Genomic DNA, 27,049 nt, shown 5'->3' with positions numbered 1-27,049 from the left:
ATTTTTAAAGTCCTGTCCCTTTCTCTGTAGGCATTGTCTCTTCAGGTCTTCTTCTTCTTTTTTTGGAGACAGAGTCTTACTCTGTCACTCAGGCTAGAGTGCAGTGGCATGATCTCAGCTCACTGCAACCTCCACCTCCCGGGTTCAAATGATTCTCCTGTCTAGCCTCTCGAGTAGCCGAGACTACAGGTGCCTGCTACCATATCCGGCTAATTTTTGTATTTTTAGTAGAGACGGGGTTTCACCATATTGGTCAGGCTAGTCTTGAACTCCTGACCTCAGGTGATCCACCGGTCTCGGCCTCCCAAAGTGCTGGGATTACAGGCATGAGCCACCACACCCAGCCTAGGTCTTCTTTTATGTCCTTCAATAAAAGTTTTAGTTTTCTTTCCTTTTTTTTCCTTTTTCTAATTTTACTTTTTTAAGATGGAGTCTCTGTCACCCAGGCTGGAGTACAGTGGCACAATCTCGGTTCACTGCAACTTCCGCCTCCTGGGTTCAAGTGATTCTACTGCCTCAGCCTCCCGAGTAGCTGGGACTACAGGTGCGTACCACCACACCTGGCTCATTTTTGTATTTTTAATAGAGATGGAGTTTCACTATGTTGGCCAGGCTGGTCTCGAACTCCTGACCTTGTAATCCGCCTGCCTCGGCCTCCAAAGTGCTGGGATTACAGGCGTGAGCCACCGCACCCAGCGCTTTTTTTTTTTTTTGAGATGGAGTCTCCCTCTGTCGCCGAGACTGGAGTGCAGTGGTGCAATCTCAGGTCATTGCAATCTCCACCTCCTGGGTTCAAGAGATTCTCCTGCCTCAGCCTCCCAAGTAGCTGTCAGCCTCCCAAGTAGCTGGGATTACAGTTGTGTGCTACCAGGCCTGGCCAATTTTTGTATTTTTACTAAAGATGGGGTTTCACTATGTTGGCTAGGCTGGTCTCGAACTCCTCACCTCAAGTGAGCTGCCCCCCTCAGCCTCCCAAAATGCTGGGATTACAGGTGTGAGCCACTGCACCCAGTCTTAGTTTTCTCCACGTAGGTCTTGCTCATTTTTTATAGATTTACCCCCAGCTATTCCATAGTTTTCATTTCAAAAATTTTATCTTCTAACTAATTAGGCCTGGTGTGTAGAAAAGCCTGTTTTTGTGTGTGTTTATTCTTTTTTTTTTTTTTTTTTTTTTTTTGAGTCAGAGTCTCCCTCTTGTTGCCCAGGCTGGGGTGCAGTGGCACAATCTCTGCTTACTGCAACCTCTGCCTCCCGGGTTCAAATGATTCTCCTGCCTCAGCCTCCCGAGTAGCTGGGATTACAGGCACCCACCACCCTGCCTCGCTAATTTTTGCATTTTTAGTAGCGACAGGGTTTCACCATGTTGGCCAGGCTGGTCTCGAACTCCTGATCTCAGGTGATCCACCCACCTCAGCCTCCTGAAGGGCTGGGATTACAGGCATGAGCCACCGTGCCTGGCCTGTGTTTATTCTTATGAGTGTTGAGTTGTTGGATTTCCTAGGTGACATGTTTTCTTATAACTACATACATATTCTTCCATGTACATTTTCTCATGCTTGACTTTGTTTGATCTTAGGTGGTTTGGCTTTGAAGGACAGCAAGAACTCTGTCTTTAATGGCTTCGCTGGTAGCGTATGATGATTCGGACTCGGAGGCTGAGAGAGAGACTGCAGGAAGTTTTGATGCCACTGGCCAGATGAAAGACACTTCTGGTGTGGCCGGACCACCTGAGAAGGATTTTGCATCTGGTACACTGGATGTGCCCAAAGCAGGGGTACAGCCCACAAAGCATGGCTCTTGTGAAGACCCAGGGGGCCATCGCCTTCCACTGGCTCAGCTTGGGAGAAGCGATCGGGGTTCTTGCCCCAGCCAGAGGCTACAGTGGCCTGGGAAGGAGCCTCAAGTCACCTTCCCCATCAGAGAGCCTTCTCGTTCTTCTCTGTGGACGAGCCATGTTCCAGCCAGCCACATACCCCTGGCAGCTGCACGCTTTAAGCAAGTAAAACTCTCCAGGAACTTTCCAAAGTCATCTTTCTGTGCTCAAAGTGAATCTGAAACTGTAGGTAAAAATGACAGCTCTTTTCGGAAGAAAAAGTGTGAGGACTGTGTAGTACCCTATACCCCCAAAAGACTAAGACAACTGCAGGCATTAAGCACGGAAACAGGCAACAGTAAAGAGATGGAGCCACAGGGGCCCCCTGCAGGGCGTGCCCCAGCCCCTCTCTATGTGGGCCCCAGAGTGTCTGAGTTTATTCAACCGTATTTGAACAGCCATTATAAAGAAACCACGGTTCCCAGGAAAGTGCTTTTCCACCTAAGAGGGCACAGGGGCCCTGTCAACACCATTCAGTGGTGTCCAGTCCTTTCTAAGAGCCACATGCTTCTCTCCACTTCTATGGATAAAACTTTCAAGGTAAGACTTGAGTGAAAACTTCTGCTTTCAGATGCTCTTAGGAATACACTGCTGGAATGACAGTGAAGTGGAGGGAGGTTATAGGCTGAACTTTTTTTGGTGTAGATTTCTGTAATTCTCTTTGTCACATTTGAGAAAGGGTCATCTGTGGTCAGCCTTGGGTTGTAGGTTCCTCCTGCCCCAACCCTTCCCTGATGCTGCCTTGCTCAGGTCACCAGAGGATACTGTTTCTTATCCCTCTCAGAGGCCGTGAGGGAGGAGGTCAGATAGTGGGAGAAGAAAAGCAGGCCCAGGACCAAGCCCTGGGGACTGGGGATGTCCTCGGTGACCCTGTGGAGCATTGAGCCATGCCAGCTCTGTACCTGGTGCTGTGCCGGTTTCAGGAGCTGTTAGGAGAGGTAGGTAGACCCAGCCCCTGGTGTCAGGGCTTGCACAGTGAGGCAGGAGCCATGGAAAAGTAGACAGACACAACCCTGGGCTGTGAGGATGGGCCCCCAGTAGGACACACAGGTGCTCTGGGAGCCCAACAGGAGGGGTACCAGCCCAGCCCGGGAGGGCTTGGCAAAGGCCTCCTGAGGAAGGGGAAGGTTCACTTGGTGATGGGGGTGGAAGGGTGCGTTTGACTGCAGGAGCCCTGTGTATGTGTTGGCTCCAAGCATGAGGGCCTGGGAGCTGGCTTCAAGCATGAGGGACTGGAGGCTGGGGAAGCAAGGTCAGGGGGAGTTGCACGTGCCCTTCGGGGGACTTCTGGTTTTACATGGAAACTCCTTTTTGCATTGTCTTATTTATTTTACAGGCTACTGAAGTAATAGTAATGCAGTCCCCACACTATGCAAGTACAGTGTGATAGGTCGTTGTGCCCACCGGGGACCTGTCTCTAGCCCTTCAAGCTGTGTACTGCGCCCCTCCTCTCTCTCCTCGCAGCTAGCAAAGCACCTGATATGTAGCGGGTGCCAACTAAATGCAAGCTGAACAGAAAGCTCTTGGAAAGGAAATAACTTCAAGGGACCTGGCTTCACATCCAGCTTTGCTGCAGAGTAGCTAGCTGGTCGACCACTGGCCAGCTGCCTTCCTGTGGAGTCTGGGGTCTTATCTGTAAAAGGGCAAAATCATACCTGGGTCATGTGCTCATGTGAGAAAAATGCTGAAAAAGTGCCTTGCACAGAGCCAGGTACCTCATAGGCGCTCAGTAAATGGTGGTTCCCTTGCCTTTGTTACCTCAGAGTTCTGGAACCAACTTTCCTAGATCTTTTCACTTGCAAATTACATTTTGAGCTTTTCTCCCTCGGAAGCAGTTTCTTAAGTGAGGAAAGGAAGCTCCAAGTATAGAGATGTCTTTGAAATGAGCTGAATTGATGGGTGTCATTTTTAAGTGGTGAACTGAAAGCCTGAAGTGGCTTGTCTGTGCTCTTTTCCAGCAAGACTCAGAGTCCTGTGGGAGAGAGAGTCATATTCTCTCTTCAGCCTGGAGTTCCAGGATTTTTCACTCAGGTCTTTGGTGCTTTTCCTGCCACTCTGGGGGCTGTGAAGTGTGTGCGGAGGCTTCTGGCATCTCTGGTGTGGATCACAGCATTGCTGGGATTGATCTTGTGGCCCTGGGGCTTCTCCGCTCTGCTTCCCAAGTCTGCGCTACAAGGGCTGGAGGGTGGGAAGCCTGTCCGGAGGGTTGCTGGTGGGCCTGCGCAGTGTCTGGCTGGCCCCAGTTCGAGTGGTGGCCCTTGTCCTCCCTGCGCTCACCTTCCTGTTGAGGCCTTCTTTCCTCCATGCTTTTCTCGCGCCCCACCCTCTCCAGGGTCTCCTGCCTTTGCTTTCCTGCCTGTTAGGTTCCTGCTCAACAGCCGAGGCTCAGTCTGGAAAGTCATCTTCTCTGAAAAGCTCCCTGTTGGGTCCACTGAATACGTGTTTAGTGGGCTCTAGCTTTGTGCAATGTCCTGTTTTAGGCGCTAGAGAAATAGCATTGATCGAGACACACAAATCCCCCCACTTGAGAAGCCGGCAGGTTGGCAGGGCGTCTTGATGTCCAGCCTCTCACCTCTGGGCGTCCCTCATGACTGTCTGCTGTTTGAATGTTCTGCTCCCCACTGCTGCCCGTGGGCCTTGGGAGCAGGGCCAGGGGCCTCCCGCCCTTGTCTCTTGTTGCAGGGGTGACTGCAGCTTCGCCTCCTGGGGCAGCACCATGGTGCAGCTGATGGGCTGGAATCAGGGTGAACAGTGGCATCCAAGGCACCCAGTCTAGGGGCTGGCACGCAGCAGGGGCTTTGTGGAAGATAGCCTTGGCTGTGGGGTGAGCCACCTGAGGGGCACAGGCAGTCCTCTCTGAGGGACCCGGAGGGAGAGAGAGGGCAGCCTGGCCAAAGGCAGCACAGGCTAGAGGAGGAGAGGGTTGCTATGGGCAGAGATGGGCGGCGTGTCCTCCACTCAGGGCACTGCCTCCTGGAGAGATGTGGGGACAGCAGGTGTGTCCTGGTGGATGCCCACCTGCCTGCTCACCTCTGGAGTTCTCCTGATGGTGAGGGGTGGACCTGGGGCCCTGTGGGACTGGCCTCCGCCTGGTGGTGTGAAGCGCTCCCTGGGCCCTGCTGGCAGAGGGGCAGCTTGGGTCACTTTTGCCTGGGAAATTTAGATTTCCTAAACAGAAGCATCCCCACGTTAGTTTTTGAGCAGAGAGCACCTGAGTGGAGGCATTGATTTCTGGCCTTGTGGAGTAGACGAATATGCCAGGGACGGTGCCACTGGGGATGTGGGGGAGAGATGTTTCTGCCCCCATGGAGGGGAAACTGTGAGCAGCCAACTAACTGTGACACTTCATGACCAGAAGAGGGCGCAGCGGGCCCAGTTTGGAATGGCAGTGAGGGTGGCTCAGACTGAGGGACTGTGGTAGGAATGCCCTGCTCCTGGGCAATTCAGAGACCTGGGTCCAGGTCTGTGGGGCTACCCTGGGTGGGGCCAGGCGCCGCTGCTGTGCCCGCCTGTCCTGAGGAGACTGTGTGTGCTGCAGGTGATGACACCGGCACAGGCCTCTTGGGCTGCCAGGCAGCTTCTTGGGAGCCCCACCCACTGCACTGTGCGCCCTGGGTGCCTTCCCAGGGCAGAGCACATCTGCTGTTGTGAGGTTGGGCCAGGGTCAGCATGGCTGCTAGGGTTGGCATCTCCTGACCCTCTTTTTACTGTGGTGTTGTGAACATTAGGGCTTTTATAAGCCATAGATACAAATGGTGAGCCAGGGCCCTCTCTCTGTTTTAAGATATTTGACAATTTTCAGTGATGGGGTTATTTGGCAGATTGGTTTTGGGTAAATTGACTTTGAACAACTTTTCAGTGTGAAGAGTGTATGGCAGGGGCTGGAGGAGCCAGGATGGGAAGATGAATTGGGAACCGGTGGGGAGCCAGGCAGGAGCTGTGACCAGAAGTCCTGGCTGAGGCCTCAGGCTTGCTGGGCCACCAGGTTTGTGCGTGGCCTGGCTGGGCAGCACATGGTGTTCTTTTCCCTCCTTGGTGTCAGAGGTGGGGCAGCATGGCAGATCTTGGGGACCTAGTGATCTGGGGAAGGCAGTGTGTGGTTATGGGGCGTGGATCTGGAGTGGGGATGGGGCCTCAGGTGCAGGCAGGAGTCCTGGCTGGCTGCAGCCCAGTCCCTGGAGGAGAGGAAATGGTGGGCACAGCGGGGAATGAGCTCAAAGAGGTGGGTGCAGCAGTGTACCCTTCCCAGGGTGCTTTCCCCCTGCCTTTTGGTTAAAATCTGCCAGTGTCTTCTGGGCCCCTGCGGAATCAGGAAGGAGAGAAGAGCTTGGGGCTGGGTGACAAGACCTGCTGGGGTCCTTCCTTTGCGGCCAGCTCCTTGGTTGTGTGGTCTCTGGCAAGTTACCTCACTTCTGAGCCTTCATTTGAGTATCTGTAAAGTGGAGAGAATTAAACATGCCTTGCTGGGTTTTTGTGAAGAGTAAACGATATTAGTTGTGAATCACGCAGTGCCTGGCACATAGCAGCACTTAGTGTGTGCTCGAGTTCGTGCTTTTCCCCAAGAATTTTCTTTCCTTGACTTGTGCTGATGTCTTATTTTACATATGTAGCCATGGAAGCATATCAGCTTCACCTAGCTAGACTTTAAGCTTCCTGAGCCAGAACCCATTTTTATATTCTCCAGCATCTGGCACAAAATTGTGTACGTGTTAAGTGATCGATAAAGATTAAAACAAATTTTTTGGATTTTATCGCAAGCCTTTGGGAAGGGATTGTCTTTTGAGTGGATCAATCCTATTCGCCACTAGGGGGCACAGTAAGACTTAATATAAGCAGCTCATCCAAGCTTCTAGAATGTGGAAGAATCCTTGATTCAAGGTAACATTTACTGAAAAATGATTTCTTTCTGATCAGGAGAAAAACAACACAGCCCAACTTATTAATCTAAAGAACATGGAGTGCCAGTTCCTTCATCTCCTTAAAATGTAGCTTTAGAATTCATAAATTTCAATTGGGCATATTACAGTGGAAAGATACTTATTTTAATATGTTCTAAATGTTCTGTGAGCTGTAAAATATGCTTTTATTAGTTTTGAAAAATTTACAGCTAGATAAATTAAGTAAAATAAAACAATGACTCATAATTCTGCACCACGGCTCTTTCCTGACGATCCATTCTTGCCCCTGTCTGTGAACGTGCATGTTTTTTTCATAGCTGTGATCCCACATTTTATATACTCTTTTCATCTCCCAGTGAACTCGTTCGGCTTAACGTGTTTGAACACCCACTGCACGTAAAGGTAGAAATTCAGACTTTGATGCCTGTTTTTGAAGGAAAACGTGTACATGGCCTGCTTTAACCAAATACAACCAGCCTTTATTGAATGCTCCCATGTATAGAACCCTCTGCCAGGCGCTGAGAAGGAGTCCCAAAGGAATAAGATGTGTTTTCTGCTTCCAGGGACCTTCTGTACCTGTATGAAAACCTGCAGTTCTAAAACACAGAAGGTTTTTAAAGAAAATATATGAGTTAGATGTTGTTTATTTGCTTTACAGAATAATTTGCTCTAGAAATTCTTCCAGTAACAAGCTTCCTTAAAATACTTTTTAAAAAAAACCTTTTAATTTTTGATCATGAATGTCATAGATGCTTATTGTGAAAAACTCTGATGATGTGGCAATATGAAGTATGAAGGAGAAACAGAAATCATTGATAACTCTCAACCCCAAGTCAGCGCCTCATTAACATGAGGGGCCTCCCTGGTCTGCGGCCCTGCATTCCTATCTGTTTACATAATTGGGCTTATTGCATAGTATGTGCAGTTTTGAATTCTTCTTTGCTGCCCAATCTTTTGTAATGTGTAAGGGGAATTTTTCTACCTTATTAAAAACTTTTCCCCAAATATATTTTTATAACTGTCTCAAATTTCATACTTTGCTTCGTTGTTTCCATGTTGCTTCCTATAATTTCCTGCTTTTGTTTAAAAAATAATCAGTATTGCAGTGAATATGGCTGTACATAAATGGTGTCTTTTTTTGCTGCCTTAATGCAGTTAAGATGGGCTTTGATTTACACCCGGGCATTAGCTAAAGCCCTTGTGTGTGGTGAGTGGGACCTGAGTAGACAGGCAAACCTTCAGTGCCACTGTTGTACTCCTTGGCTCCCATGCCAAATCTTCTGCTTGGTAGCTATGTGACTTTGGGAAGATCGCTTAGGCTCTCTGATCCCCTAGTTTCTCACTGGTAAAATGGGGAAAATTGGCAAATGGCCACCAATTATGGTTGTTGCTGTAGAGCTGTAATGAGAAGATCCAGCCTAGTGCCTGACAAGGGAGAGGCTGAGGAAGCATGTTTCTGACTCCCCTGTACCTGTATTGATTAGTTATAAAACAAAGTGTAGAAAAGACAAATCACCCAGAATCCTCCAACTTACTGTAACTCTTGTTTTTTGTGAATCTTTTCATTGTCTCTATGCACACATTTTTAAAGCATTTCAATCTCCGTGTTCTTGAGATAAATACTTTTAGAATCTAAAGAGTTTGAGGATTGTCTGTGCCAAGCCATTCATGCACTCCCTTTTCATGTACTGAACACTTGGCAGGTCTGTGTTGGAGAGCTGAGTCCCTGTCCCCAAACTGGTCACATTTAAAGCATCTCTCTCTCATCCGAGAGAATGGAGAGCACTAGCCATTGCTGAGCCATTGCTGAGCGCTTACCATGTACTAGGCATGTTCTAAATGCTCCATCTCCTCTTCATTACAGGCCTGAGAGGCCACTTCTGTCCTCATTCCCATTTTACAGATGAGGAAATTGAGGCATAAAGAGGTCAAGGGACTTATCCGTGGTCACACGGACAAGTAAATGATAAGGGCAAGCAGGGAAGCTTCAGACTCAGAGCCTGAGCAGAAAGAGCTACCACCCCCACGCTGCCCTCCTGCCTCTGAGAATAAGGGATGGAAAAGCGTATCCCCTTCACCCAAGTGGTGTTCAAGCTCCATCCCAGCTTCCAAATTTTATGGCTCTGTTAAGGGACGTATGGAGAAGAGATGATTTCTGGGGTGGTTTGGATTTGCGTTTTTATGTATTACAGGATCCTGTTGATTTATCATTGTTAATGAATCTGATTATATTAGGGTATCTTAGATGTGCTTTGTAGAAAGTGATATATTTCACATTCAAAGACATGGAATTTATGGCTCCAAGTGCCAGAGTGAGGGTTTATTTCAGTTTTGAAAGAATTATTCTTGATGGATTTTACAAAATGAGACTGAGAAATGATTTGATGTGTGGAGTGAGGAGTCGTGGAGCATTATGCAGATGATTGGCAATTTATTCTAAGCACGAGGCAAATCTATTGGAAATGAGAGGCGCAGCTGGGAAGGAGGTTTGGGTGGTGGTAGTGGTCCTTTGGTATTTGGGGAGTGAATGATTAATAGTGCATCCAGGGTAATTAGATGAAGGTGAGGAGAGAATGGGTGATGTGTGTGTGCACATGTGCGTGCATGCATAGCGTTCATCTGGTTCATTTGATAGAGGCCCAGAGAGGGGAAGACACTTGCCCGAGGACACGCAGTAGGTGTTTGGATGCTTCCTGGACTGGACGCTATATCTGCTTTTCTTCTTTCCCACCTTCCAGAGGAAGTTCAGAATCACCTGAATTACCCCAGGATTGGGAGTGAGGGGCTTTAGACTGGTTGGCAGCAGGGCTGTGGAGCCTCTGGGAAGAGCCATGAGATTCAGAGCTGGAATCTTCTCTTCGTGGGAAGTGAAGTGTTTTTGACACTCCTCCTCCCCCATGTGAAAGCCGCGACGTTTCTGAGGCCAACAAATGAGACATTTCCCAGTTCCAATTGCCTTACAATCTTGTGTCTTACAGAAAAAACCTCGGGTTGGAGAGGAATAAGAAAACTAAAGTGTAGCAGAACCCAAGCTGTGTTTTCTGCTTTTTAATAAGTTCATTCCGTTTAACTTAAACAGTTCGGTGTACCAAGGGCAGGGCCTTGTGCTCACCAGATGTTGACAGGAAGAAAACAGCCGTGTGAAGGTACAGGTTCTGTCCTCGAGAAGCAAGCCTCATTCACTCTCATCCCATGTCATTAAGGGAAGGATAGAGTAATTTGGAAAAATGCTTTTAATGTAATTGAAAAATGCAGATTGCAAAATTGGCGCACTTAGGGGTTGAGACAGTCTAGTAAATTATTTCTTGTTGCTTTTAAAACTTGGAGACAGTAGACTCTTAAAGGTGCCTGTCTAATGCCCAGTGATGGCCTGTGTCCAAATGAGTTGTTTTAGATTTAATTTGTTTTATCATAAAAGTGGTAAAATTTTGGAGAAAAATACAAGAAGATGGCAGAAATTAAAAGATAAACCGTGGACCCTTCATTCAAGCCTAATGACTGTGAACATTTTGCAAGCAGCATTTCCTTCTAGTCTTTTTTCCCTACATATATCAACTAGTTTTAATCATACTGTAGGTACGTTGTTTTCGTAGCCTGCATTTAAAATCACAGGATGGTCATTTCTCCCCCGGATTGTTAGTATTTTTCCCTCTTAAGAGAAGGGTTAGGTAAGTCATTCCAACCTTTTAAGCTTTTCTTCTAGCTTCTGCTGTTTCTCATCAGGTGTTTTCTTTTGTCTGTTCTCCCAGATGGACACAGCTCTCATGCAGACCCATCATATATTGGGGGGGAGTGGAGCAAGTTGGGGGACAGAAGCACTGAGGGGCAGTCAGAAGGTACATGTGAGTGAGACCAACTGTGTCAGCCCAGGATACCCGGAAGCCTGCTTTCACCTGACCTCCACTCTGGCAAGCTTCCTGAAGTTTCCTGAACTTGGCAGAGGATAGTGTATCTTGATCTTCTACATGGAATACTGTGATACTGCAGGGAGGACCAGAAGGGCTTTAGAAACCTACAACCAAAGCGGTGCTAGAACTCTGCTTTGCCAGGGCTCGTGGAGCTGTTCCAGGCCTGCCTTTCCTTGCTGGGAGTGAGGCATTGGGGACCTTGGCCCCCCATAGAATGAGGGCCATACAGAGTTGAGCGGCACCCTGGGGGGCTGCTGCTGGTGAAGGTCGTTGACTTTGTGACTCTGATTGCTTGGGCATCCTGAATGTCCCTGGATTGAGCTTCTGGGTTTCTCTTCTTTATTTCTTGGCCTTTCTGTTTTATTTTTCTGGGGAATTTCTTCCACTTTATCTATCTTGCAATGCTTTTTTTGAATTTGTATTTCTGCTGTCATAAACTTTTAAATTGAAGCATAATATATATTCAGGGAAGTGTTCTGTTCTGTCATATTTTTACATTCCAAGAGCTGTTTCTTATTTTCTGAATGTTCCTTTTTTTTTTTAAAATATAACATATTGTTTTTTATTGTATATTTACAAGGTCTTTTCTTAGCTCTTTGAGTTCTTTGAAAGTTTTCCTGTTTTCTGAAATGTTTGTCTCTTTCTTATCTCCTTTGGTCTTTTTTTGTTTTGGTGTCTGCATTCCATGTTAAGAGATTTCCTGCTGCTCATTCCAATTAGGGAGGGAGGCCCTAAAAAGCTGACCTGACCGAAAGCTGTGTGTGTGTGCACGCACATGCACTGGTGTGGGGGCAAAGGGACTTTGTTTGCAGCGGGCCGGATGTGGGATTATGAGGCGGCAGGCTGGCGCTCATCATAGGAACCCACTTGTGATTATTTTTATGTATTTCCTTGAGCCTGGTCAGCTTCTCAGGGAGGCGTCTTCTCTGGGTGGGCTCTTGGCCTGCTGCCAGCCTTCCGGCATCTGAGCTGGGGAAGAGGGTCAAGGTCTCCGTGTTTAGTGTGCAGACTGTACTCTCCATCCTGTCCTCCAGCTTGGTTTTCTCACTGTCTAGCACGTCTTTTCCCACCAGTGTGCAGATCTGTGCCGCTCTTTTTGGGGACTCTGTAGTGCTCAGTGTCTGACACATACCATCATTTCTGTGTAAAGGTGGCTGCGTCTTCTCACCCTCCACAGCGGCAGAGTTATTACCTTTTGAAAATGTCTGCTAATTTAATGGTGTCTTGTTTGAGAACCAAGTGAGTTCATTTACGTACAACTCTTTTAGAACGGGCCTGGCACTTCGTTCATTCTAAACAAGCATTTGTTATCCTGGTTCTTATCCATTCATCTCCTGTGGTCTTAGCGTTTCTCTTATCTGGGCAATTTACATACTAACAATATTGACCTTTCATCATATTTTACCCTCTGCCCCCACCAGGGTGTTGTGTGATGTTGAGTTTTGGTATTTCATTTATTTTTTTAACAGAGAAAACCTGACATTTTTCGTCGTCAAGTCTCTGGCCCTGTCCCTTTGTAATTGTCCGTGGCTCTAGAGCATGGCATGTCCTCCCCCACCCTGAGATCTGATAAATCGTCACCTATATTTGACCTTCATCTAGTAGTGATTAGCTTGAGCCAGTTTCAATTCTCGTCAGTGGGTTCCAGGCAGGCCTTGTGCCACCATGATGAATGTGTGCGTGGTGCCAGGGATCGATGGGCATATTAAGGAGCAGCGCCGCGGTCCCCAGCAGCCGGCTTCGTGACGCTCCCCCACAATGATGCTGGCTATTCATGATTTAAAATGACCTTCTTCTCATCCGGCTTATTCCGCAGGGCATGGGTACGCCACAGCTTCCCAAACCTTTCCTCAAAAAAGAAATGTTGTTTTTGACCATAAAAGAAATGCAATCTGGAAAGAACAGAAAGGTATAAAGAAGAAACAAATTGCCCATTTTCTCTCCGCCCAGAGGCAATGACTGCAGACTTTTTGGTATATTTTCATCCAGCCTTAAAAAAAAAGATTCAACATAGTTGAGCTCCAACTATACATCTAATCTAAACCCTTCTTTCCCTCCACATACTGCAGTAGCAGTTTTTAATGCTGTAATGTATTGCTGTGGTTTTTACTGTGGTCTCCAAATCCCTGGGGGGCCTCAAGACCCTTTCAGGGGGTCAAAACTATTTTCATAATAATACCTAGGAGTTATTTGCCTTTTTCATTCTCATTCTCTCCTGAGTGTACATGGAGTTTTCCAGAGGCTATGGGGCATGTGCTTTTGCAGTAGATTAAATACAGACACAGCTTTGAGAACCCAGCTGTCTTGTATTAAGCCAGACATTAACGAGATCTGCAAAAATGTAAACAATGCCTTCTCACTAATTTTTTTTGGTCTTGGAAAATAGTTATTTTTATAAGAATATGTTATTTCTGTTAACATGTGGTGGGTTTGTTGTTACTTTTACATAAATTAATAAATATTTTAAAATGTCCTCAGTTTTCACTTCTAATATGCTAAGTACCCATAGCTATAATCTGAAAAAACAACAGCTCTTTGGGGTCCTCAATCATTTTAGACAGTGTAATTGGGGACCACTGTTTTCTTTACATCTGTAATTACATTTTGGGGGAATCTCACTATTGTGTTGGTAAAAACGGCAGCACCTCCCAGCCGTGGGTTAAGTGAGTGGGTTCTTTTCCAGCCGTGTCTCTGTCTTGCTCTGCTTGGCTAGCTCTCCAAACTGTGTGATGAAAACGCGGTCCCAGGGGTCCGAGCCTCTGTTACCCCCCGCCCCTTCTCCTCTGCCCTTCCTTTTGCCCTTTGTGGAGATGACTCAGCAGCATTTCAAAACCATAGGCAAAATTCCCCAACTCGACCATACACTGAAATTATGATTAGCCTTTGAACACCCTCCCATCCATTTCTGGTCCATACGAGCTGTGTTTGTCAAGAGTGTGCATGCAGCTCTGCAGCCTGTCTTTCCATTTAACATTCTCCCCCAGCCCTGCCTGCGCCACACCGTGCCACCAGCCGCCTCCGCGTCTTTGGAGGGCTGTCAATTTTCACTGGTTCCATGACGCTCTATCGAGTTGATTAACTGTAATTTACTTAGCCGCCCTTGGACACTTAGGTGGTTTCTAATTTTTGCTATTATAGATAATGCTGAAGTGGTTATCTTCATGCATGAAACTGTTTTCTGTTGGATTATTTCTTTCGGATTGATTCCCAGAAGTGGGACTGCTGGGTCAAAGGGTTGTACATTTTCATGGGTCCAGATACATCTCCTGTCAGATTGCTTTCCAAAAGGATTATACCAATTTGCACTGCCACCGCCAAGCTTGCGTAATAACCAACCATTTTGCTTAACTATCGTGCCTAGAATTTTCCCTTGGAGCCCCAAGGGGGCAAAGGCCCTTATCTAAGTGAATGTGATCCATAATTATTTAGACTAACACCAAAATTGCTTTCAGAACATTCTTAACCTGCTGAGTTTAGAATTCTAATTCACATACATGCTAGCATTAAAAGTTTCACAAGTAGCAATTTCTCTCTCCCTACTCGCAGTGTGTTTACACAGCCTGACAACTGTAGGGAAAATGAAAGCGCGTTTTATAAACAGAAGTGGTCTCTTTCTGAACTAGTTGCAGTGTTATTTTGAAAGGCACAAAAACACAAATTAAAACAGATTTTCATTGTAACCTTTGCTTAGAAAAGTTGTTTGTTTTCGTCCTGGCTTCTTTTCATGTTCTTTTCTCTCATTCAAGTGTGTTCTGATACGCTTCTGGTACCTGGGTGTCCTGGCGCATTGCTGTTAGCCCAGGGACAGGGGAATGGTGGCTGTCATCAGGTGCTGGCAGGGCTGCTGTGGGAGGAGAACGGGGTATATTCGGGTTTGCTCCCAGGGCAGGAGTAGGACAGATGGTGGAAAGTGTGTGTGTTGGGGGAAGAGGTCAGCACATGGTGAAGGAGAACTTTCCGGTGCTCAGAGCTGGGCAACTCGGGCAGTAGACTACTTGGAAAGGGAGTGAGGGCCGTTTTGCATGGAGGGGTGTAGTGCAGGTTGGAGCCCATGTTGCTGGAGGGCTGGGAAGTAGATGCTGGCATTGGGTCAGCCACTCAGGCCTCGGGCTCCAAGGCCCTTAATGGCTTGAGTGTCCTGTGGTCAGGGCCAAGATGGTGGCTGTGAGCTGCTCTGCCCTGAAATACTGCACTTAGGGCCTCGCCCAAGCGGAGCACAGTGCTCCACACACTGCATATTCAAAAGAGAGTCAGGCACATTCCTCCTCTAATTTCTCTGAGCTTCAGCATTCTCATCTGTGATATAATTATCTCGCAGGGCTGTGAGGATCAGAGGAGGTTAGATGTGTGAAACCACTCTGTAAACGGTAACGCTCTTACAAATGGAAGGTATTATCAAGAACTCCAAGCCGGGGTTTATTCTGTGATTGCCTCCTAAGCCGAGTTCCTAAGCGTGTGAGGCTTGCAATCCAATTTGCCTCCAGTTGCCTTGATTCGTTGATCAAATAATCTGGTGTGCACCCAGTGACGCCAGCAGACTCTTGAGGAGCTCAGGTCCCTCTAGGTGTGGCTTCCTGTCTTCCGGCCCAGCAGTGTGACATGGCTGGCAGTGGTTGGGGTGGTGGACTTGGGGGACGGCTCAGCTGATAAGCCTTGGGACGTCTCCATGAGCCAGGCTTCTGGACTTCCTGCTGTGTGGCCTGTGAATTCCTTGGGCCTTGCTTTATGCTGTCTCTGCTGTGAACAGAGAGGGCGCTCAGTGGCAGTGTCAGCAGGGCCGGTTCCTCACTTCTTTCTTCATTTGGTTATCTGTATGGCTGTCCAGCTAGCAGTTAAATTCTGGCTCTTTGCCAGGCCCTGGGATCAGAGGGGACCTCATTTTTGCTGGCAAAAGGTGAATGAGGCACAGACATCAAAGCAGACTTGAGAGGGATGATGAGAAAGGCCCTCCAGGGCTATCTGTGCTGGGAACAGGAATATACAGGAGAGTGGGCTAGGTCTGTCAGTGCTGGAGGCAGAGGACAGGAAAAGCCTCAGGGAAGGGGAAGGATGAGTTGGGTTTTAGAAGATGAGGAGCCAGGATTTCGGGACCTGCCTGGACAAAATAGTGATACCCATCTCCACAAAAAATTAAAAAATTATCTGGGTGTGGTGGCACATGCCTGTAGTCCCAGCTACTTGGGAGGCTGAGGCAGGAGGACTGCTTGAGCCCAGGAGTTTGAGGCTGCAGTGAACCATGATTGTACCATGATTGTGCCACTGCACTCAAGCCTGTATCTCAAAAAACAGCAACAACAATGACATTGATGAGGAGCAGCCAGGTGGGTGGGGAGGACAGCCCTGTGCTGTGCATGCTGTGGGGAGGGGTCAGTGAGGATGGCCAGGTGAAGCGCTTGGGCTTGTCGTCAGCTTTAGCCCTGGATGGTCAGTGGCCCAAGGCCAGCTGGCGCTTCCTGTACTTGTGCCGGGTCAGCCACCACACGGGGGTTTACGTCTCATTTGCCCTCAGCTGGGTAATCAGCAGAGCTCCGGGAGTCTTACTTTGGGGTTCAGCCCCAGCGCCTGTGCTTTCTGTGTGGCTTAGGGTAAGTTACTTAACTCTCTGGACCTTAGTTTCCCCATCATAAGTCAAGGATAATAACAGCATCCACCTCAGTCTTCTGAGGATTGAACAAGAGAACCCATGGCAGACTCTCAGGAGAATGCCAGGCGTATGGCAGGCACTCCATAATGCAAGCTGGGGGCAGCCTCAGCATCCGTATGCCCCGTTTACAGATGAAACTGAGGACCAGAGAGGGGTACTGAAGGACATGTAGCTCCTAAGCACGGGGCTGGTATTTGAACTCACCTTTGCTGCCTCTGCTTTCTGGGATTGTTCTAGTCACCTCCCTGCTTGGGAGCTCCAAAAAGGTAGTCGTGTAACTGTGCCAAGGCCTTTCATCTTTTTGTGTCTTAATGAGCTCATCTGTAAAATGGCAGGAGCTCTGATATAAGTTCCATGAGGGCAAGGAATTTGTTTTCTTCCCTTGTTTTCTCCAGTTTGAATGCATAGCACCTGCTCAGTCGACCACGCTCTTTGTGGGTCTCCTTGAATCTTGGGATGTGGAGAATCTTGGAGGGGTCCAACTGCACTCCCCCACCCAGCCCTCACCTCCAGTCTGTGCAGGAGGCATCCCTGTGGGGGACTGGGGATTGGTTAAATGTGGCCAGGTTTGTGAAAGGGCTTTGGAAACTTTGCTGGGAGCTAAATCAAAGTTATGATTGTTCCACATCTGTTGAAATGTTTGTATTTACACTGTCAGGTAATGGTCATGGGCTTGCAGCTTGTACGTTTGTTTATTATTTATTTATAAATCATAAATCCAGAAAGGACTTGAGGAAGCCTACAATAAAAGATACAAACAAAGTGAAGCTATTAAAGCAAGACAGACCATGGAAAGCCACCCCAAAAGGAGAAGGAAGCCTGTCAATCAAACACAGAACTGACCGCTGTTCCCAGCTGGTGCCTCACGTCTTGTTCTGCGTGCTGTGTTCTCGCAGACCCAAGGCAGGTGGCACAAGGTTGCCCGGTTCTTGCTGTCCAAGAGAAGCCAACACAAGTAGCCTCACATAGGCATGTGGGATGGCAGGACAGTGGTACTCAGAGGAAAGGCAGTTAGCTTCTTGTCTCAGCTGCCCAGGGAGGAGATGAAGATCATAGGAGAGGCCAGGGGAAATCTCTGTCCGAGTCAAGTTAAGGAGAGGTCACATGTTCTTTCTAGGGTGGGCTATGGCAGGGCCACAGGTCCCTGGGCCAGACTGCCAGAGTTGTTTTGCTCTTTTCTGTGCCTCGGTTTCTCTCCTGCCAAGTGGCTGTAACAATACTTAGCTCACAGAACTGTTGTGAGGATAAGTGTTGTGGTTTTGGCCAGGGACCTGGACCTTGCAAAGTGCTTTTGTTAACCTGAACTGTATGGTCTGTGTTTCTCATGGTGAATGTTGTATTTCTCAAATGGCTCAAGTCCTTCACTCAGGTCCCCAAGTTCAGAGGAGGTGCCGCTGGAGGGGTGGCAAGATGGGGTCTCCCCTCATGCCCTTGGCTCTGTCCACACTGATGTTGTCAAGTGTGGCCTGTTTGTTATTGCCTAAAAACACTTCAGGAGTTCAAAGCAAAGGGAACACACTTTTTAATTATTTCCCTGCTTGTCTCCAGCAATGCTGTTGTCAAGGAAACCAAAACCTTTGAAAAGGTTTTCAGCTTCTCGGTCGGAAGAGGATACTTGTACAGTGCTTATATTGTTGGTGGAAATGGACCTGTCGTTCTGTAACAAAATCTGTTTCTTTTAAAAGGGCTTACTTCCTTCACTTCTTACAAATAGACTTTTTTTGGCCTTTTAACAGAAGATGGAAAGTTGTTACTGGTATTTTCTCTTTAAAGAATTGCCTGCATTCTTGACATAGTATTTCATTCATTCAACATCTGTTGTGAGACTTGGGTGCTAGGAATGGGAGTGTGATACAGAGATGAATATAGCCTTTCTGGAAAGGCTCCTGGCTCATTGAAAGAAGCAGGTGGACAGATCATTATAGCGCAGCGTCATGACTGCTCTGAAGGGTGGTGGGTAAGGTGCTCTGGGGCATAAAGAACAGCCTGGGACGGGGAGTGTCAGCGAGTCACAGGAGTCCTAGAAGATGGGTAGCCATTGCTCAGCAGCAAAGCAATGGAAGAGCATTCTAGCAGAGGGAACAGAGTGTGCAAAGGCAGGGGAGGTATACAAGAGCATGCTGCCATCAGCAAACTGCAAGGTAGCTGGATGAGGCTGGGCATCGGATGCATAAAGCATGAGGAGCAAGACAGGCTGGAGAAGACTTTTTTTTTGTTTTTGAGATGGAGTCTTGCTCTGACGCCTAGGCTGGAGTGCAGTGGTGTGGTCTCGGCTCACTGCAACCTTCGCCTCCCAGACTCAAGCAATTCTCCTGCCTCAGCCTCCTGAGTAGCTGGGATTACAGGTGTATACCACCACACCTGGCTAATTTTTGTATTTTTGGTAGAGACGGGGTTTCACCACGTTGGCCAGGCTGGTCTCAAACTCCTGACCTCAAGTGATCCACCCCCCTTGGCCTCCCAAAGTGCTGGGATTACAGACGTGAACTGCCACGCCCGGCCCGGAGAAGACTTCTGATCAGGAGTGGGGAGTGTGAAGAGGTTGCAATGCACACTCTTCAAAGTGCATTCCATTTCTGCCCAATGGAGCCGTGTTTCTTGACGTGCAGAGGCATGTCACTCCTTTTGTTCTTGCTTCAGAGGGAAGGGACACTGCTAACACACTGGAGTTTAATAATTTACTTTTGCTGCAGGAGTATGGCCTTCACTATAATGTTTCAGCCAGCATTCCAGTAAAATTTTATGATAGTTAAGCCCTATCGGAGCATTGGTTTTATATGAAAAAGATAAATCATTGTTAGAAAAACAGGAGTCTTAACTTTTAAACACCCCTTGTTATTTTTCTTGTAAAACTTTAAAAAATAATTTCAGATTTATGGAAGAGGCATAAAAATAATACAGAGAGTTCCTATGTACCCTTCACCCAACTTCTTTGAGTAGTAACATCTTGCATAACCTGGTGCAGTTATTAAACTAAGAAATTAACATTGGTACAACTCCGTTAATTAAACTATGGACTTTTTTTGCATTTCACCAGTTTTTCCACTAATGTCCTTTTTCTGTTTCAGGATCCAATGTAGGATGCCATATTGCATTTAGAGAGCTCTTGCTATTTAATAAATAATTTATTTTTTGGGGAGTGGACTGGGCAGTAAGGAATGGACTGGAGCTTGTCCTGGCCACTAATTTTGAGTTCCCTGTTCTGAGCAAACCCCACACATCCTGGCTGATGTCCCATATCAGGAGACCAGAGCCTTGAAGCTACAGTCAAGCTCAGACTGGATATCTTTTGGTTTTCAAGACTTGCTTCCTAGTTCAGTCATGAACAAGACAAGCAGAAGGTTTGCACCTTAATGAGACTTACAGAGCACTCACTTATAAAGTGCCAATAGTGACTTGTCCTTAATGGTAGCTGTTTAGTGATAACAGGTTTCTCATTCCTTTTTTCTTTTTTTTTTTTTTCTTTTTTTCCTCCTTTTGGATTTAACCCAGCCAGCGTTTTGGGCTAATGTTGACATTAGCTAGAATTCGGATTTAGACTGCTTACCACATTGACGTTTTTACACAACCTTCCTGTGGTTTATCGGATAATTGAGTGTGTCTTGAGGCAGTAACTGAGTGGAAATGTGTTGCATTTAATGAGTGAAACTAGAGCATTCTTTGCATACTGATAGATGCACATCTGTAGGTGATTTTTTCAGACAAAAGCCCCAGCTTGGGACGTTTCTTTCCATTCCTTTCCCTTCCTTCTCTTGCATTTCTCCCCTTTTCTTTCTCTCTCATTCTTTCTCTCATGTCTTTTTCTGTACTTTTTTCACTCTGCTCTCCTTTGGCCTTCCACTTGGTCCTGCCTCTGCCTTCCTTTTTCTCCTTTGCATTTCCTCCTTTCCATCCCCCTGTGCCCCTCTCTCTCTCTCTTGCCAGTTCCTATCTTCTATGCCTTTCCCTGCAACAGGCCAGTGAAGCTGTTGCCACGGAAACAGAAGCCCAGCAGAAGCTCTGTTCTGCTTTCCGGATGCTTCTAACGATGATGACGCAGATAATGTTGATTTCTAGAATCAGCTAAGCCCTGGCCTGTGGCCTCTGGAGTCCCTTCATTTTCCAAAGGCCAAGCTGATGCCACAGCTCATCATTCTGTTAGTAGATGGTCATTTTTGATTTCAAAATTGAAACTTCAAAATTTTGAGTAATCTGCTTCCCTGTGGCTCCAGAAGACTGGTTGCAACCATGTGAAAAAGACTTACTTGAATTTACTTATATTAACTGAGGGAAAAATACTAGATGAAGGGGGTGCGGGTGCTGCAGGTTCCAGGAATAACTTAAGTTACACATGGGAGAGGGTTAGATGCATTTGTTGAATTACTGGGCTGAATGACTGCTTTTAAAGGACTTGGGGGAAAGAGAAGTACAGTTGAGGCCTTAAAAAAAGATACTTAATTTAATGAATGTTCAGTGAGGACTGGCCATTTCCGAGACATGGGGTCAGGTGCTGGTGGGGCACCAGGAGTGTGAAAGGCATAGTTCCTCCTCTGGAGGAGTGGCTTTTTAAGTGACAGAGCTGGGGCATGTGTGTCCTGTACTGCAGTGACATTCCTTGATACTTGTCATGGTAATCCAGTGAGTGCAGCTGTTGTCAGTTCTGCAGTACAACCCACAGGCCTGCACATTAACTGGGCTTTGTGGCCCCCTCGGAGGGCTGTTGGCTCCTGGTCCTCAGTGGAGGTGGTTTATGATGGTGGCAGCCTTGCTGCTCCTTTCCGGGTTTGACTCAGGCCCAGCTTGTTGGCATTAGCTAGGATTTGGAGTTTTGCCATGCAGCCAGCACCAGCTAATAGCCCAGCAAGGAAGAGTTAGTTCGTGGATTATATTTAAGTTAGTACTTATTCCCAAAGGTAACTTTGTTTAATAAAAACCTTAAGCCCTTATTACTGTGCTTCTGGGTATCCTGGCTCCAGTGTATAAAAATAAGACTTATAAAATCCAAACATTATTTGTGAAAATGCAAAAACATTTTCATTAATACAGGGTGTGATAAAAAGCAAAAGGCACTTTCCATCTGTGGCTAAGTAGTCTTTCTCCACTCGGGTCTTTTTATTTTCATAATCGCTTTGCACTGATTTAAATATTGCCCTTTCAGTAGTGAATTTTAAAGGGAGGAAGCTTTGGTGTGTGAATAACTTTACAATTACCCACAGTATTTCTCTCCAGTTGCTATGACTTAAGTTGATAATGGACCCCACACAGTAGTCACTAATGTATGATAATCTAAGAGTGTTTTTGTTATTGTTTTTATTTTAGAGGAAAGGTTTGAAATTAGCATAGTAAATCTCTGTGGGATCTTTGCAAATAAAAGAATGTTCACGTTAAAAACAATTTTCAAGAAAGATGTATGGTAATGAATAAAACATCAGTGAGTGAAAATAAGCGTGTTTAATTATTCAAGTAGAAGTAGTAATTTAAACTAATTATTGCTTGCGGATTTCATAATTCAGTTTTTGTCTCACAATAATATTTCCTGTGGGCCTCCGGGCGCGTCGGCGGCTGCTCGCTGTTCCTGGGCGGGAGAGACCTCCCCCTCCCCGTGGCTGCAGCCTCTGCTCCCCCGAGCCAGAGCCAGAGAGGCCCAGTTTCTGCTTCCGCCGGCCTCCTCGTGGCCTCAGTCCACATTGATCCTCCTTGCATTGCCTCATCAGGCATTTCCTTGCTTATCACCTTCTCTTGTTAATTCACGCATCTCAGACCAGTTCTGTCCACTGAGGTCTGAGTGTCGGGGGGGGCTGGTCCCCTGCCTCCTCCCCTGTGTCTTAGACTTCCCTGGCAGGGGTGGCCCTGAGCACCTTGCCCATGTGCCCAGGAGGCAAGTCCTTGCCGTTCAGGGCTGCCTCAGGTTGGGTCCCCTCCAGGAGGCTCCCCGGCCTGGGGATTGGTCATTTCTTCCTTCCCAGAGCTTTGTACCAGCAGGTTCTGGTGGTAGTAAGAGAATTACAGAGAGAATTTGTTGGTTGACATTTTTCTTTTTTTGGGCTTCTTTTTAGTTTGTTTCTGATCCTAAAGGAAGAAAAACATGTTCATACAGAGGAATGGAAAAGTACCAGAGAGTCTGAGAGGCAGTAGGGAGGACAATTCATCCCCTGGAACTTGCACCTGGCTTCTCTCCTCCTGGGTGGCTCTGCATGTGTCTTAGTTCTGCTTATTCTCTGTATGCAGGCACTTGCCATTTTCTCTGTGGAATTCGAGGGCTTGGATGTCATTTTTAGCATGGACACCTGGGAGGGGCTCAGTTACATTCTCCTTGGTGCACCTCCTGGGGTACAACAGGCGTTAGTAGGTGCTGATGAAGGAGTAGGAAGTGCTGAAAAGCACTTTTGCTCAATCGTGCGAGGCTTTTAAAACCCAGTTATTACTGCTACTCCCATGAATGCCCATAATGGCACAGGAGGTTTTCTGAATCTTTCTTTATTGCACAAATGCTCCTGGAACAGATCTTGACAATTCAGGTGAATTATTATTCTACCCCTCAGAAGGTAAAGGGAAAGCTTTCTATTTGTAACTTTTTCTTCCCAAGTGTCCTCTGTCAAAAGGTAGTGACATCTTCTCTCCTGATATGTGACAGCCATTATTACCTGGCTATAATCATGCACCATTCCGTCTCACACCCGAAAGCTTTCCATCCAGCACGTCAGAGGGACAATCTTTATTTAAGACATCCTCCCCCACTTTTCTTTGTTATTACTTCCTCCAAAAAAAAAAAAAAAAAAAAAAACAACACCAAAAAATCCCCTTGGCTTTAAAAGCATGATCTGGGCTAGGAGTGACTCATTCCTTTGCAAGGTTATTGACGTAAGCAGGGACAAGACAGGTGGGACACGGGGGTGGACAGAGTGATGTGCTGTCAGCCAGGGGCCAGGGGGCCACATGGGGTTCTGCTGTTTACCAACTGAGCCCTCGGCAGGCCAGGCAATCTCTGGGTGTTGGTTTCCTCTTTTGGCAAACATAGTGGCTCAACTGTGTTCTCTGAGACCCTTTTAAGCTGAGTAGTTTTGTGATCTCCAAACTAACTGTAGCTAAATGAGGTAATGAGAGAATTACAGGTGTCCCCCGAACTCTTCCTGCAGGGTAGTTGAAATGAGCATTCATGATTCTGAATCGGTTTTCTCTCCCTGTGAGCTCCAGAGGAAGTCACTAAGCAGAGAAGAAGTTACTAACACCTCCTGACCACCATGGAGCAGAGCCAGGGGCATGAAATAAAATGCCATAGGGATGAGACCCGTGCAGCCAGCCAGCACTGAAGGAGATCTGCTAGGAGGACACCCTTAGGTTGTGAAGGGTCCAGCCCTCTCTGAGGGGTTGACAACTGAGCTTCATTACATTCTTGACCCTGTCTTGCCGACCTCAGGGCTTCTGTATCAGCAGTGCCCAATAAATGGTTGTTGGGGTGAATGAAATTTTCTCTTACGGATAGTGTCCTATCCTTTCTACCAAGCAGGCTTCCTCTCGGGGAAGAGACCATTCTTTTTTATTTCTTTGAAAACTGATTTTTTTAAGAATAGAAATACAAATTGGTATTTGATGTACAGAGAAAACTGAGTCGTTTTCCCATGCTCTGGATCTGGAGAGGCCGTATGTGGCTCGTCTCTGGATCCTAGGGAGCATCAGCCTTGCTGCGGGAAGCAAAGCGGGCCGGGGCTGCATTGAATTAGAATGACCTGGCTGCCTTTCCAACCAAAGCACATATGGCCAAATGTTGGGGGAGTGAATTGGAGGCAAAAGCCTTTGGAATTATTGGGATTGTTGGGACTCCTGGGAAGGAACTGGGCAGACTTGTGTTTGAGCCGTGGCTCTTTCTACCCTAGGTCTGGGGAAGGTCCTCTGCTTCTCCCCCACTGTTTCTTGTAAAGTGGGGCTGGCATGCTTAGCCTGCAGGGCTGTTGTGCATGGTCAGTGAGACAGCGGCCTTGAGTGGTGCCCAGAGCTTAGCACAGAGACAGCAATTCCGGTTCCTTTGAAGATGGAAAATGAATATGTATCATTTTGCAATGATAATGTAAAATCAATGTGGAGGTGTGATTCCATTAATAGACTGCTGATGAACTCAACTTTTTAGGAGCCCGTTTGTTGCTTAGAGTGAAGCTGGCTGGAATGAGGCAGAATTAGAATGGCAGGCCCACTCTTCTAATTGAAACGCACATGAAGTGCTTGGCCCTCAGACTTCCATCGAGATGATTGCAGTGATCAATATTCCAGTTTGCTTGGCTGGCAGCTTCCGGGGAATAAGAATGGATGGTGGACCCAGGGAAAGTACTGCCAAACAGAGCATTAAGTTAATTCCTGTTTGCCTGGGTTCTGGCCTGCCTGATGAAGTGCCTTGAGTAGAATGAGGCAATGTTGGTGCGGATTTTATCATGGGCTCTACCCAGTATCACAGGAACTCAAGGTGGCTGCTCCCTGACATTCACTTTTGGTAGCAATTAGAACTCCCACTTGCTGAGATTCTACCATGTGTCCAGCCCAGTGCTGGGCCCCATACACACATGATTGGTCCCCTGAAACCTCTGAGGTGCCGATGGCATGCCCCAACCTGCATCCGAGGACCTGGGGCTGAGAGGGCCTCAGGGCACGGTGCTGCAAGGTGGCAGAGTTGGGAATGGAGTCCAGGGCTGTTTGCTCCCTATGTCCTACATTCATTCCACTCTCCCATGCCAGCCTGTAAGTGTAAAGCAGATGTTTGCAACCTGGGTTCTCATTTCCCTGTAGAATCAGTGTTACTCATGGCAGTGAGGGCCTGGTCCCAAAAGCTGGGTTTACCACTGACAGTGTCATTTCTCATGTGGTTTTCACCTGGGCCTTACCACCGTGGGAGGCAGAGCGCACACCCCTCTGGTGTTCCTGGCTGGGAAACAGGGGCCCCTACCTGTGGTCTGCGTGGGCCAGGAGGGTCAGCAAGGCCCTTGGGGGAAGTGCAAATGCATCCTTATCTCTGTAGTGCTTCCTCTCAGGCATAGGGTCTGCCGGAGGCCTGGCGTTCCCATGGGGCTCGCTTCGTGTGCAAATGTTCTGTCCCAGTTCAGTCTGCTGACTGGGAGATGTTGACCTGACTCTGTTTCTCGAGGGCCATGATCCTGACTCTGAAAAGCCAAGTGTACACCCCTCGCTCCTCCTGCCTGCATTCTCCTTCTGTTAAACATGGGGGCACCCTCCCCTCTCCGCTGCAGCTGTGGCCTCTGCTGGGCCCATCCCTCCTGTGATTGACATGGTTATTCCTTCCTCGTATCATTGTCTGGACTTGGCCCTGGTGTGTTTGGGCCCCTCCTCTTAACCCTCCTACCTTGCGTCCCCATGCTAGTTCTGTCTTTCCTGTGCTCGCAGAATCTGTCTGTCCTCTTGCCTCCACCTCAGAGGCTTCTTCCAGTCTCACCCCCTCGTTCTCAGAAATGAATTTTTTTATCTGTGGAAGGTGGCAGCTGGCAGCCAAACGAGGAGCCTAAGTCTTGGGCAAGGCTTCAACAAGGACGCTGAGCTCAGAGGCCTAGGAATCCTCTCTCTGTCTCATCTTTTTTTTTTTTTTTTTGAGATGGAGTTTTGCTCTTGTTGCCCAGGCTGGAGTGTAATGGTACGATCTCGGCTCACCGCAGCCTCTGCCTCCCAGGTTCAAAGGATTCTCCTGCCTCAGCCTCCCGAGTACCTGGGATTACAGGCATGCGCCACCACACCTAGCTAATTTTGTATTTTTAGTAGAGATGGGGTTTCTCCATGTTGGCCAGGCCGGTCTCCAACTCCCGACCTCAGGTGATCCACCCACTTCGGCCTCCCAAAGTGCTGGGATTACAGGCATGAGCCACTGCGCCCGGCCTCTCTGCCCCATCTTATAGGCACCCTGGGGCCTAAGGATGGGGCTGGGGTGCAGGGGATGGGGAGGGAGGCTGTGCCCCCTGGAGGATTAATCAGTAACTCTTATATTTCTTCACTATAATCTCATTTTGGGCTGCATTCTGCTTTTGTTTTCATTTGGGAGCCCTGCTTGGAGGCCAGCACTAACAGAAACATGCAAGGGCAGAAGCAGAGCTGGCCGTCGGGAGGTGGGGTAGCCTGCAGGGCCTAGCTCTGTGGTGTGTGGATTGGTGTGCCAGTTGCCCTTCCTGGCAGCAGCTCTTAGTGATTAGGCTGGGAGGAGCCTTGGCTTTAGGTTTTCTTTGGGGAAGGGTGGATATTAGTGCTTAAGAAATGCCATTCCCAAGGAAACCTACCTGGATGTTTTTCTCTGTTACTGGCCATTTGGAGGCAGGGCCAGGCTGTGCATAGGCTTTTGAGTTTCTCAGGTGCTTACATGGGTCTCAAAATGATGATGCAATCAATCTGTTTCTTGCTTGTGGGCCTGGGTCCAGCTCAGAATGGAGATGTGCTCCACGGGCTTGCCTTCAGAGAAGATGGTTAGCAGAGTTGTGGGAAGGAATGTGTGGTGGACAGAGGTACAGGCTCCTCAAGGCTTAGAGGCTTCAGAAGCCCATGTCAGGCATGTGGGGCCCAGGTTCAAAGCAGGGGATGGAAAAGGGAGGGTTAAAGCCTTCCTTCTGACATTGATATGGGTGTCCCAGCCCTGGGACCTGGGGCAGTTGGCTTCGCAGGCCCGTTGGACTGTTGAATATTGATGGTGTGGGTTTGGCTGAGGAGCACAGGCAGGTGTGTTTGCCATTCTTGTGTACTCAGGACGGGTATGAAGGGCAAGTCA

At 47.7% G+C, this 27,049-nt stretch overlaps 1 protein-coding gene across 5 annotated transcripts in view; it reads left to right on the top strand.

The window, feature by feature from the left end:
- The window catches only part of LOC105467418 (WD repeat domain 25), a 153,409-nt gene that overhangs the window by 2,629 nt on the left and 123,731 nt on the right, over positions 1-27,049 (top strand). For 4 of the 5 annotated variants that reach the window (XM_011717002.3, XM_011717003.3, XM_011717000.3 and 1 more), the window contains exon 2: positions 1,577-2,413. In XM_011717002.3, the coding sequence (XP_011715304.1) occupies positions 1,616-2,413 (798 nt within the window). In that variant the 5' untranslated portion in view covers positions 1,577-1,615. Of the gene's footprint in view, positions 1-425; positions 545-1,576; positions 2,414-27,049 lie in introns of those variants that run through there. The other variant, XM_011717004.2, reaches the window with a different exon arrangement.

Source organism: Macaca nemestrina, chromosome 7, assembly GCF_043159975.1.
Source record: "Macaca nemestrina isolate mMacNem1 chromosome 7, mMacNem.hap1, whole genome shotgun sequence".
Classification (NCBI taxonomy): domain Eukaryota; kingdom Metazoa; phylum Chordata; class Mammalia; order Primates; family Cercopithecidae; genus Macaca; species Macaca nemestrina.
This window is presented reverse-complemented; position numbering and strand designations above follow the sequence as displayed.